General features: G+C 42.9%; 1 protein-coding gene across 7 annotated transcripts in view; it reads left to right on the top strand.

Moving 5' to 3' along the window:
• The first annotated feature begins 11 nt into the window (after nt 1-11).
• The window catches only part of REEP2 (receptor accessory protein 2), a 44,638-nt gene continuing 31,364 nt past the window's right edge, over nt 12-13,285 (top strand). For 2 of the 7 annotated variants that reach the window (XR_014572257.1, XM_083798288.1), the window contains exons 1-8: nt 12-179; nt 501-573; nt 6,698-6,774; nt 8,094-8,162; nt 8,314-8,497; nt 9,046-9,159; nt 9,562-9,709; nt 10,001-10,158. Coding sequence is in view for 6 of the 7 variants with exons in the window: in XM_083798288.1 (XP_083654414.1) it covers nt 148-179; nt 501-573; nt 6,698-6,774; nt 8,094-8,162; nt 8,314-8,497; nt 9,046-9,159; nt 9,562-9,709; nt 10,001-10,158 (855 nt within the window). In the remaining variant the exon portion in view is untranslated. Of the gene's footprint in view, nt 180-500; nt 574-3,379; nt 6,604-6,697; nt 6,775-8,093; nt 8,163-8,313; nt 8,498-9,045; nt 9,160-9,561; nt 9,710-10,000; nt 10,159-12,058; nt 13,281-13,285 lie in introns of those variants that run through there. The other 5 variants (XM_083798289.1, XM_083798292.1, XM_083798290.1 and 2 more) reach the window with 5 other exon arrangements.

Here is a 13,285-nt window from a genome sequence, read left to right as displayed (position 1 = left end):
CGGGGCGGCGGGGTCTCCGCGGTGGCACGGGGAGCGATGCGGCCCCTCGGCTCCGCCCCTGTAAGTACCGGGGCGGGGCTGCGCCTGCTGCAGGAACCTGCCCGTTAAGAGTCGCCTCCCGTCGCCGTGGAACCGGGCGCCGCCGCCATGGTCTCCTGGATCATCTCCCGCCTCGTGGTGTGAGTGCTGGGGCGGAGGGATGCGCAGGGCCCTCTCGGGGCTGGGACGCTGCGGCGAGCCCCTGCGGGGCGCGACCCCCGCCCCCAGTGGGGCTGGGGGTTTCGGACCGCGGAGAAGCCTCGGGGCGAGGAGGGGCCGCGGGGCGGGCGCTGCCTCCCGGGCGCATACGGCCGCGTCCCGGCGGGGCCGCGCTGGCTGCCGCGGCCCAAGAGCAGCGCCTTGGCAGGGGGCGGGGGAGCGGGAGCCGCCCAGGGCGGAGGCAGCCGGCGTGCGGGCCGCTGCGGTGCCGTGAGGCGCTGAGGGTTCTGCTCTTTTTGCAGGCTGATCTTCGGCACCCTCTACCCCGCGTATTCCTCCTACAAGGCCGTGAAGACGAAGAACGTGAAGGAATATGTGAGTACGGGTTCGCTGTGTCGGCGCAGTGGCCCCCCGTCCTTCGCGGCTCCCTGCGAGCCCACGACCTGGCCCCGGCCTTGTGTCAGGGGCTGCCCGGCCCACAGCGGTGTCAGGTCGGGCAGAGCTGAAGAGCAGCCCCGACAGACTTTGGGGATGTTTTGAGGAAGGACACTTACCGAAATGGGAGGTTTCAAGCCATAAATGTGTTTTGTTTTGTTTTGTTTTCTTCCCCCTCCAGGAAATATTGGCTGAGGATGGGAAAATGGGAGGAAACACAGTGTGCTCTGGAAGCATATGGAAGTCCAGGGACAAGTTCTTTTCTCTAACTTTGTTCTTACTTTGTGCTTTTACTGCTTTTTCAGTACTGCTTTTGTTTTCTTCTAAAAGTCTAAATAATCTTGCATGGTTTGTGTTTTCCTATCAACCTTGCTTGTGATCAGCAATTCCTGTTGGTCAAGACTTCATTCTCATTCCATTCTGGAAACATTTCCTTCTGTGTCTTTCTGCCTACATCATTGTTGCAACTGCCGTATTTAAAACACCGTATAGTTTTCAGTGATGTGGTGTGTCGGCTTCTTACAGAAGCGCTGTTCTAAGATGATTAGAGGAGATGAGCTGTTTGTTTTACGGATGGGAAGAATTTGTCTGTTTAGAGCAGTGAATAATCAGATAGAGAAGAGAGGTAACATGGCCGAATAGAATATAATTTGCCAATATTTCTTTGTGGTGCAGTCTGTGACTCTTCATCCAATTGGCTCTGTTTGCTGCTTACAAAATGACGTGTCAATAGTAAATGTTGCAGGATATGTCTCATGCTGCTTCAGTCCTCTAGAATTGCCTAGATGTTTCCTATGCATCGGCTTAAAATTCAGCCCATTGGTTTTTGAAGGAGAGAGCAGCTGAGGTAGAGAGTCTATTCATAGTGGACAGCTTTAAAAACTGCATCATCTAGCTTGGCAGATTTTTTTTTCTTCTTGCCTTCAGCAGAGAAGTCAAAATGTGAGTGTTCTGTAGGCAACGATAATCAGTGCAGTGTTTTAAGTGAGTATTAGAGGTATAGTCAGGAATACTGTGACTCGTAAAAAACTTAAGTTTGTTAGTGGTAACATTAAAAACCAAAAGGAAAGCATAAAAGAAACTGAGTAATTGCATGATCCCGTGACTTCATAATTATCTGGTAGTCTTATTGCTGCTGTTTTCTCTCCTCGTTTTCTTTTAGACCAGTTGTCTATGATCTTTGTTTGTTGCATCAAAGGCAGATTTTTACTTGGAATTTTTATTTGGCTCTTAAGTGTCTGTCACGGAACTATTGAGTTCCAGTTACAGAAGTTGTGTTAGCTTTAAGGCAGGCCCATTTTTCACAGGTTGAAAATGTGTTGAAATGTGTTGTTGAGAATTTGAGGGATTAAAAACAAAAACTCTCCTTTTTTAAAACAGCCACCACACATGGCTTGTTCTGGAGTTCAAAGGCCTAGTAAATACAGAGCCTTGACTTTGTAGATGCTTTACTGTAAAAGCCTGCTTATTTTCTTTGGGTAGGTTGGTTATTGAGGTACAGAAATGCAACGTGTCTTGCATAATACCAACGTACTAATCTGAATTTCTGTTGGTAGATGTTACCTTAATTGCAGCAGGACTTTATTAATCTGATGATTAAAAAGAAGTGAGATCTGGTACTTGAGTATCATAAAGTTGTCATAACACGAATGTCAGCTAGTCACCTGGTTGTAAGTCCTGCTGGGGCTGATATGGAAAAGAATGACATTTATTTTTGGCTTTTGTTTAATACTTCATTGATACAGTTTTCTTGAAGTAGATAGTTCTGGACAGCTGCAACAGAAAATTTCCTTTTGTTTTTGTCTTCTATGAAAATACTGGAGTTGGTTCAAGAAAATGTATTTGAACTGCTAAAACTGATCTTATATGTGAATTATTTTTCCTTAAGAGGACTACATCAGAATTAAACATGTAGATGCTGGATTCCGACTGCCCAAATCAGTAATCTTTAGACAGCTTTGTATTTCTCAACAGAAGCAGAAAGAAAGACAGGAAAAATGGTTTTGTTAAACTCAGGAAAGGGGGCCAACATCTATTCAAACTGCTTCTCATATGAAAAGTCAGTGGAAAATTTGAAAGCTATGGTGCATAAGTTTCAAGCCAGCTGTGTCTGTGTACTACTACTTGTTTGTAGTGCTTAAGAGCAAACGCGAGTTGGGGAGAAAGATCTTGCAGGTGTATGTATATGCTAGAGAGTGTGATGTATTGCAGACTGCATTGATACGGACCAATATATTACAAGCAGTCCAGCAATGGCATCAGAGTACAGTGCAAACACTTTTTTTGCCATGCTGTGGTATAGATTCATGTCTTTGAGCAGCCATGACAAATTGCTTCTAGCACCTTAGGCTGTTTTAAAAGTAACTGTTTTCCTTTCACATGTGGTCTGCAGCTTTGGTCAAATCTACATTCCAATAATATTTTTACATTTACTGAGTTTATTTAGGTTCTTGGTGCAAGTTAGCTGAAATTGGTGATCAACTGCTGAGCAACAGAGACTTGACTCTTTTTTAATGGATTGAAAAACAATTATAGCACAGGAGATTAGTTTTCAAAGACATTAGTAATCTGTGGATAACAACAATTATAAACGGCGGAAAAAAAAGTGGTGCTTCCCTCTTCACCATCCCCCTTGTATTCTGCTCTTCTAGCATCTGGTAATCTGCACTTCAGGGACTTCTAGAGCTAAAAGTTGAGTCCCTCTCACTTATTTAACAACTATATTTCTTTTTTTCTTTGGCTGTAGGGGGTAGGATGACGGATGGCAGAAGGAGACAGGGCAAGCCAGACCCATGCCCAGTGTTGAAGATGTGAACATATAGTACACTTAAATAGTAACATAGCAATGTTTTCTGTTCTTCTCTCTTCCTTTTCTAATACTCCTGAATATTGTGTTACCACTGAAAAACTCTGATGGGGCCGAACTTAGTTTCATCAGGCTGTCTACTGTGACCACTCAAGTGTTGTGAGCTAATTCATGTAACGAGAATATTTGTCACATTCTGACATTCTTTTCATTCTGAAATGTGACCATTTATTTTTACACCTCATTTCCTTTCTTTGAGCTAGTTGTTAATCCTCAAGTGCCTTTACCTTTTATCTTCAGCAATTTAGTTTCTTTGAATGTTTATGTAGGCTTGTTGGAAACTTTGTAAAAACTCCATTACCATTAGCCAACCACTGTAGCGAGAGCTAATGGAAACAGTCAAAAACTTCTGCTACAGTTATGAATTATTTTTTTCTCAGAAAAAAAAAGAAATAATTCATTTTTATGTTGTATATATCTATGTATTTATTGCTTGCTTTTGTTATGATTGCCTTAATTTCACATAATACGGAAGTAAGATTTATTGGTACAGAGCATCTCTGAAATCTCTCACCCACTCGGATCCCCATTTGCCACCTTTGATTTGTCATTATTCACAATTGTTTTCGTACAAGAGCTGATTTATGTTGCTGCATCAAAGAGTTAATCATTAATTTCATAGAGTTGCTTTAGAACTCAAGTCAATAACACCTGTCCTGTCTGAATTGATGATTATGGGGAGGAGGAGAAAGGAACCATACAATTCATGTTTTGCTACTTTCTGTTGTGAAAAGTTGCATAATAAAATGGAAAATATTTGAAGCACTAATTACCTTTTTAAAAACTGACTGTTGTTTCAGGGTTTGAGGCAGCATTTCTTTTCCTTTTAAGGCTTTTTGGAAAGTTCTGGAGGGTCTTTCAAGAGCAGATCATATTTTTTTCCATCACGTACAAGTTGGGGAAACATCTGCTTTTACAACATTATTTGCTGTAGTAAGACCCTCGCTTACCTGTTCGTGTAACTTTAATATGTGTGTTAATGTGTGAGATTTCCCTGGTTCAAATTATTCCTTTTCTCATTCTTGATGACACTGAGAGTGTTAAGTTGCTTTTAGCAAAGGTGACCTCTTGTTTCCATTTATCTCCTACTTAAATTTATTTTTACTTCTCGATGGCACAGAAAACAGTCAATTTCATTTATGTTGACCCTATTATTATTGGAAATCTTGGGGTAGTGGTTTTTATAATTTGACTGATTCCTCTTAATAATGTTGGTTGGTCTGTAGCTGGCAGACTTGCTACAAAAATGACAGAGATGGGGAGAGAGAGAGAGAGGGAAAGGTGGAATTACTCTTTTTCAAAGCAAACAAAACATCTGCTGCTACACAGAAAAGATGGGAGGGAGTTGGGAGACAGGGTTTAGGTATATAGATGTGCCATAATAGCACAAAGTACGGTTTGTAAACTACATTCAAGAGCCTAAACAAGAAGATGAGTTTATACGATATGTTCTTTGCTTTCTTGCCTCTCTTACTGGGTCTTTCTTTAAAAAGAAAAGAGAAATGCTTAAGGAATTTCTGAGAACAATGATTAAGACTAAGAATAGCCAGGGAAGTAGTTCAGTCACCATCCCTGGAGGTCTTCAAAAAATGTGTAGATGTAGAGTTTAGTGACATGGTTTAATGGTGGACTTGGCTGTGCTAGGTTGAAGGTTGGGCTAGATGATCTTAGAGGTCTATTCCAACCTAAATGAGTCTATGATTCTAATGCACCTTAATAAGTTAGAGCAAAATACTACATCTGTAGTTCTTCTCCTGCCCCCAAGATAACATTTAAAATGAAGAAACAGTAGGGCTACAGTTTAAACTAATTAAGTGCACATGTATTTATTAACATACTCATTATATATTAAAGAACATAACTGTACTTAAAGTGAACTGCTTACTGGTTTTAGACAGTTGGTTATTTGGGACTATAACGCTATTGTTGTGTCATGATTTTGTTACAGGACAGACGTTCAGCAGTACATCCGTATCCATCCAACCCAAACCATTCTATGATTTTGAAAGGGACCTCGAAGTTCACCTAGTTCCAACCCCCTGCCATAGGCAGGGATGGCAACCAATAGATCAGGTTGTCCAGGGCCCCATCCAACCTGGCCTTGAACGCTTCCAGGGATGGGGGGCATCCACAGCTCCTCTGGGAAGCCTGTTCCCGTGCCTCACCACCCTCTAAGTGAAGACTTTTCCTCCTAACACCTAATCTAAACCTACCCTCTTTTAGCTTAAAGTCGTTACCCCTTATCCTTCCTATCACAGCACTCCCTGATAAAGAATCTTTCCTGTGGGCCCCCTTTAGGTACTGGAAGGCTGCTATAAGGTCTCCCCGGAGCCTTTTCTTCTCCAGACTGAACAACCCCAACTCCCTCAGCTTGTCTTTGTAGGAGAGGTGCTCCAGCCCCTTGATCATTTTTGTGGCCCTTCTCTGGACCTGCTCTGACAGGTCTGTGTCCTTGTGCTGGGCGCCCCAGAGCTGAACGCGGTACTCCAGGTGGGGTCTCACAAGAGAGGGGTAATTACCTCCCTCAACCCGCTGGTCATGCTTCTTTTGATGCAGCTCAGGTGGTTGGCTTTCTGGGCTGCAAGTACACGCTGCCGGCTAATACTCAGTTTTTCATCCACCAGTACCCTTAAATCCTACTCCACAACACTGCTCTCAATCCACTCATTGTCTGGCCTGTATTCATGTTTGGGGTTGCCCTGACCCAGGTGCAGAACCTTTGCACTTGGCCTTCTTGAACTTTGTCATGTTTGCACAGGCCCACCTCTCAAGCCTGCCCAGGTCCCTCTGGATGGCGGCCCTTCCTTCCAGCACGTCGACTGCACCACTCACTGTGGTGTCATCCGCAAACTCACAGAGGATGCACTCAATCGCACTGTTCATGTTTGTGGACAAAGGTGTTAAATAATACTGGTCCCAGTACAGACCCCTTAGAGACACCACTCATCACTGGTCTCCATCTGAGCACTGAGCTGATGATTGCTGTATTTATATATTTAGAGTATATTAATCTTACATATTTTCCTAAACTATAATGTAACATTTCATATGTGATCCTCTCCAATGCTGATTATCTATGCCTTCTTGCTGCCGACTTCATCTCGGTGTGTGAAAACGATGAGTCATTTTTACTGAGAAGACATTTTGCTATTTTTCTTGGTTCTGATGGATGTCTACTGAGTGACTGCTCTTTTGCAGGTGAAGTGGATGATGTACTGGATTGTGTTCGCCTTTTTCACCACTGCAGAAACACTCACAGACATTGTTCTTTCTTGGTGAGTACCATGGTGGTGTGTGGGTTTTTTTGTTTGTTTGTTTTTTTAATGTTTTTAAAGTGGTGTTAGGTTCCTAAGGATAAGCTCTCTCTCATTTAGCAGTTTTTATGCCCATGAAGAGTCTATGGGTTTATAGACATTGCGGGTCTAAGTTGCTGTCTAAACTGATTCATATTCTGTGCTTTCAGACAGTTTAGATACACAGGCTCTGTCAGAGGTTCTTCATTCATAGCATAATATATTTTTGACAAGCTATTAGGTAAAGAGGTTTGAGAAATTGTGATCTAAAAGACATTTTTAAAAGATGGTAGAAGGAAAGGACCAGAGGAGGTTCAGGCTGGATATCAGGAAAAGGTTCTTCACTGAGAGGGTGGTTGGGCACTGGAACCAGGCTCCCCAGGGAAGTGGTCACAGCACCGAGCCTGTCGGAGATCAAGAAGTGTTTGGACAACACTCTCAGATGCATGATCTGATTCTTTATTTATTGTGTGGTCCTTTTGGGACCCAGGAGTTGGACTTTATGATTCTTGTGAGTCTCTTCCAACTAGAATATTTTATAATTCTATGACCTGTTTCGCTTTGCGAGCCTGTTGTACAGAGGAGCAGATCAAATACATCTCTGCTCTGAGTGGTGTTTTGCATGATGAAAATGTCTTCAACTACTGGGCATGAGTTGGGTTGGGGTGAAACAGGTTTTAATCCTCTCAGAACTGTGTCACACTTGGCAATAATCAAATGGAGGCCTTCAGCAATGACAAACTGTCATTATGTATCTTCAACTGTTCCCTTAGAACAGGGTATCTTCAGTTTCTTCATTGCTTTAGTGTTTGTGATTTGCACACATCTGAAAGAATACAGTCTAGTCAGAGTTGCATCTTTTAAAGAAACATGAAATTGTTGCATGTACCTTACGTAAGTGATCAGCCATTTTGCCTCTTCCTGAAAAAAAACTTTGAAGAGCCAGGATCTAAAAAGTACAAGAGCTTTGGCTCATTCACATACTTCAAAATTAACCACTGAAAACAGAAGTCTTTTAGTACTAACGGGCATCAGAAAGTTTGCATTTGCTTATTGGAGTCTCCACTGCCCTATCTTCCCAGAGACTTTACTGTGTAAGGGATAGCAATGAAAAACTTGCATGCTGCCTGCTCTTAGCCATCAGCCTTAGCAGCAACTTGAGAGCTCTCTTGAGATATTTAATTGAAAACTTTGGAAAAAGAGAGGGAAACGGCTGTAATGTTATCATCCGGTGGATAGTCTTTGAACAAACTTAAGAATGGTGAGAGTAGCTGTCAGATTTTAATTTGGTGTGTTTGCAGGGCTGAGAGATGCCCTGTTTATGGAGTTTTCATGGCTATGGATGAAAGACTAAATGAGACTCAAAGAAGGTATGTTCTAGGATTCCAGAGAGGATTGTGCTATTCTCCCTGATATATTGATTCATTTATGTTTCTGAGTCCTTACCTTCTCTTTACTCTTTTTGCCTGTCTGCTCTCTGACGGTTATCTCTGTCTGTCTCTGTGCTGATCTTGATTCCAGTTCTCGTTCTCTTTCTCTCTCTCTCTTTCTCTCTCTCCCTCTCTCCTTCTCTCTTTCTCTCAGGTTTCCTTTTTATTTCGAGTTGAAAATCGCATTTGTGATTTGGCTGCTCTCCCCTTACACCAAGGGCTCCAGTGTCCTCTACAGGAAGTTTGTGCACCCAACGCTCTCCAATAAGGAGAAGGTACTCACTTATTGTTGGAAGAGACTGATCTGTCTGGAAGTTGACCGAATTCTGATTCGGTTATGCTACAATGAAAATTAAAATGCATGAATCATGCTTGTGCTGACATTAGTGGGTATAGAATGATTATGTCTCTGACAACGAGGGCAGTGTACAGCCGACTAGAGACTGTAATGTAGCCAGTATCTTGCCTAATGCTTAGTATGTTTGCCTAACTCAGTATCTTTAGCCTTTATAGTCACTATCAGTAGTTAAGTTCTTTGAATCATGATAGTAGCAGCACGTTCTGTAGTCAGGCTGTGTTTTTCACATTCTCGGTATAAGCAACTGCTTCGTTTCAGTTGTTAGAATTTGGAGAAAACATTCTTTAATTTAAGGTTGCATTTGCAAACTTTCTCTAAGTAGCAGAGAAAACACAGCACAGCTTGTGCTGGCAGCCTGGAAAAAAGGTGTGCTGATGAGCTTTGGGTTTTAAGGTGATAGTGGGGGAGATTTTGAGCATGTTTGTAACTAGGAGCTAAATGCTGTGTTCCACACTGCCTTTCTAGGAAATTGATGAATACATTACTCAGGCTCGTGACAAGAGCTATGAAACCATGATGCGAGTCGGCAAGAGAGGGTTAAACCTGGCTGCCAATGCAGCAGTTACTGCAGCTGCAAAGGTAATGCAACACCTGTGCACTACAAACACAATCTAACCTTCTGTAACATTCAGGAATTCCCCAATAGTTTAGTTCTGTGTACCAGCAATTAGTGGGTCTGTTAGGGATGCTGGTGCTTGTTCAGAATGATATACTTTACCTTTCCTCCAGTTTGTTTTGTAGTTAATCCTTTGATTTATGGAAAGTGAAGGGAGAATGGATTTTACTCTAACCTCTTTCCTGTTGGTTTGAGAGCATGCTTTTATTTTTTCCCTTCTCTCTGTGGTGGTGTTGCTTTTTTTTTAATTTTTTATAGAGGACCCTAGTGGGGAATGGGGCACCTTCCCTCTTCTGAATGATCCCGTGTGGGATGATCTTGGTGAGCGCGAAGTGTCCTTCACCATAATTTTTATGTCCTCTTAGGGTCAAGGAGTTTTGTCTGAAAAGCTGCGAAGTTTCAGCATGCAGGATCTCACTCTGATCCGGGATGAAGATACTGTGCATTTGCGAAGCCATGAGCCACAGCTGCACCCCCCTGGAGCGACTCTCCTTGAAACCATTGAGGATTCAGGTACAGAACACCCCTGCTGGGCCACTGTTTGAGGACTTGTATCGTTAACCAGCAGGCGAGGAAGGGTTCCCTGGGCTTCATGCAGGGGTCTCAGAAGGACTACAAGATTGCAAATTATCTGGGAGAAGTTGTATTGTTTTCCCTAGTCCTTTCCCACTTACTAACATATGGATTTCTTGGATTATCCGTAAATACTGTTGATGTCTCCCTTCTATGTGGTCCTTAAGGATGGGACATTTTAGATCTAGATGTCTTTTCAAAAGTATTTGAAAAAACTTTCTTATTCCTTAGCTTCCTGTTACTCCTCAGGAGAGGAGAGCAGTGTGGCACAGAGGTCTAATGGAACCCTGACAGAAACCAGAACAGACCCATCAGATGAAGATGCAGGAGACAAACTGCCAAAACGTACCCAGAGCCTCAAAGCTCCTAAGAAGATGACAAAAGCTGAGGTAAGCTGGCGTGTACATTATTTCCAGCACAGGTACTGATTTATGAATTGTGTTAGAAGGCTCTGGCTTCGTAGTCTGTGTGTTTAAAAGCTGTTTATATAAACGTTGTTGGACTGTTTACTGCTAGAGTCCCACATCAAAGGACTTGCTGTCTATATGCTATACTGGTCTTTTGCTTTTGCGTTTTTGTCTGTAAGCCTCTGTCATAAGCCATGTCCTAGCTTTGCTTTCATTTAGGTTTGTGTTGAAGGCTGGGGGCATTAGGTATTTTTAATGTCTTCTGTTGACTCTACTCTCCAACCCTTTGGGTGGTTGGGCCAGATGATCTTGGAGGTCCAACCTTAATGATTCTATGATTCTCCCTCTTGTCTGTTACAGCCTGAGTATATAATATTTATGTGACCTTTATCTCTGTAACAGCACTTTCCCCTCATCTAAAATTCAGCTGTTCTGTACCCTCTTAAGCCTTTCTAGTCTTCTGCATGTTAGGTTTGAAGAAATTTATCTGCACGTTCTCCTTTCTTCTCCCCTGTAGGTTTTCATCATCTTGAGGTTTAGATCATAGAATCTTAGAATGGCTTGGATTGGAAGGGACCTCGAAGATTGCCCAGTTCCAACCCCCCTGCCATAGGCAGGGATGCCACCCGCTAGATCAGGTTGCCCAGGGCCTCATCCAACCTGGTCTTGAACACCTCCAGGGATAGGGCATCCACAGCTTCTCTAGGCAACCTGTTGCAGTGCCTCACTGCCCTCTGAGTTAAGAATTTCCTCCTACCCTCTAATCTAAATCTTCTCTCTTTTAGTTTAAAACCATCCCCCCTTGTCCTGTCATTATCTGATTGAGCAAAGAGTCACTCTCCATCTGTTTTATAAGTCCCCTTGAAGTACTGAAAGGTTGCAATGAGGTCACCCTGGAGCCTTCTCTTCTGTAGGCTGAACAGTCCCAGCTCTCTCAGCCTTTCTTGGTAGGAGAGGTGCTCCAGACATCTGATCAGCTTTGTGGCCCTCCTCTGGACCCACTCTAATAGATCAACATCATTCTTGTGCTGGGGGCTCCAGAGATAACTAGTCATTGTTGAGTTTATCTCCACCACGTGACCATGTGCTGATCCAAGATATTTACAGCAATTCAGATGGTCATGAGGTGTCTGTATTCTCAATATTAAAACAAACCATACATGAAAATAAATGCCAGTGTCCAAGAGCCATTGTAGATTAATGATCTTTTTTTTCAGCTGTTGGTGTGTTTTGTAGAATATGCTTTTTGAGACAGTGCCTTCTAGTTTTTGACTCTTACTTCAACATTTCATCTGGATTGATTTATAAATGATAAAATGCTTCTCCATTTTGAGAAGTTGGGATCCTCTTTTCTTGGTTCAACTTGGACTCCTGATTTTGTTTACTTGTAATTTTTATTTAAAATATTGGTGTATTAACAAATCACGTTGTAGAGCTTTTCAGGCTAAACATTAAATAATTTGGAGGAGAGTGCTTGCTCAGAGCATCATGTTAATTCATACTGTTAATCTGATTTTAGAGCGTCCAGGACACTTTTGTATGTGAATAGGTACTCTTTGTAACATGTATGTCTAAAGATGCATTCAAAATCAGCCTAGATCTTTTTTAAATCCCCTAAAGTTACTTCTGTGTTGACCCTTCTTCTTCCTTTTCTAGCATAGTAGACAGGGGCAGGGAGGCAAAAGGAATAAAATTTTATTCCAAGCTTCCTAGTGAGGAATTTTTTAAGTGACTCAAAAATTCTGAAAAGGCAGTAAAGACTCTATGCTGATTATTTTGAATACAGAAATTCTGATAAAGCTGTTTGCAGGCATATTGTTTTTCATGCATGGCATGTTCTTTGATTCAAAGAACTAGTTTAAGATGTTTTTACAACTTTCAGAGAACAGGATTTGGAATGACCATCAAGAAGCAGAAAACTTACAGCAGTGACATTGCCACTTAGAAATGTTGCTATGTCCAATCTTTTATCAAGGTAGCTGACTTCAATTTTGCTATCACATTTCCTGGTCTTAAATGTCTTCCTCTCACGCTTGTGTGGTAGTTTAGCTCAGGTGGGCAGCTGAGCTCCACCACAGCCGCTCTCTCACTCCCCCTCCTCAAAGGGAAAGGGGGAGAAAATATGATGCAAAGAGCTTAAGGGTTGAGAGACTCAGAGTAGGGAGATAGTAAAATTTATTGCCTATTACTAGCAAGCTTGAGAAGTGAGAAACACAGGAAAGAAACCAAAAACACCTTCCCTCCATCCACCCTCTTCCACCTCCTCTCCCTGAGCAGCACAGGGGAACGGGGGAAGGAGGGTTGTGGTCAGTCTATAGCACTTTGTCTCCGCCACTCCTTCACGTTCACTCTCTTCCCCTGCTCCCATGGGTGCAGCTCCTGCCAGGTCACCTGCTCCTGTGTGGGCTCCTCTCCATGGGCTACAGGTCCAGCCTAGAAACGGCTCTGGCAGGGGTCCTCCACAGGCCACAGCCTCCTTCAGGGCAGATCCACCTGCTCCACCGTGGTTTCCTCCACGGGCTGCAGCATGGAAATCTGCTCCACCATGGTACACCATGGGCTGCAGGGGGGCAGCCTGCTCCACCATGGTCCTTTCCCCAGGCTGCAGGGGAACTTCTGCTCTGGTGCCTGGAGCCCAGAGCCCTCTTTCTTCACTGACCTTGGTGTCTGTAAGACTGTTTCTCATTCCTCTCTCTCCCAGCTGCTGTTGAACAGCGTTTTTTTTTTCCCCTTTCTTAAATATGCTGTCAAAGAGGCACAAACAACATCGCTTATTGGCTTGGCTCTGGCCAGCGGCGGGGCCCTTATCTAACATGGGGCAGCTTCTGGATTCTTCTCACAGAAGCCACCCCTATGCCCCCCCCCACTACCAAAACCTTGCCACGTAAACCCACTACAGGTTGCTGTTTGAAGGATATGTTCAGTGTGATTTGTTTGTTAACTAAAAACAAATGGAATATTTAAATAGCATCTTTGAAACAACAAGTGACATAAATAGGGTCATCATGTTGTAGTTGTTTTGTCCTATTTTCACTTTGCATCCTTTTCTCTTTCAATTTGACGTTGCTACAGTAAACTAATATAAAATGCCTCTATTTCTTTCTCCTCA

This window comes from Anser anser (genome assembly GCF_964211835.1).
Source record: "Anser anser genome assembly, chromosome: 14".
In the NCBI taxonomy this organism is placed as follows: Eukaryota; Metazoa; Chordata; class Aves; order Anseriformes; family Anatidae; genus Anser; species Anser anser.
Note: the sequence above shows the minus strand (reverse complement) of the source record. Positions and strands in the feature narration are given on the sequence as shown.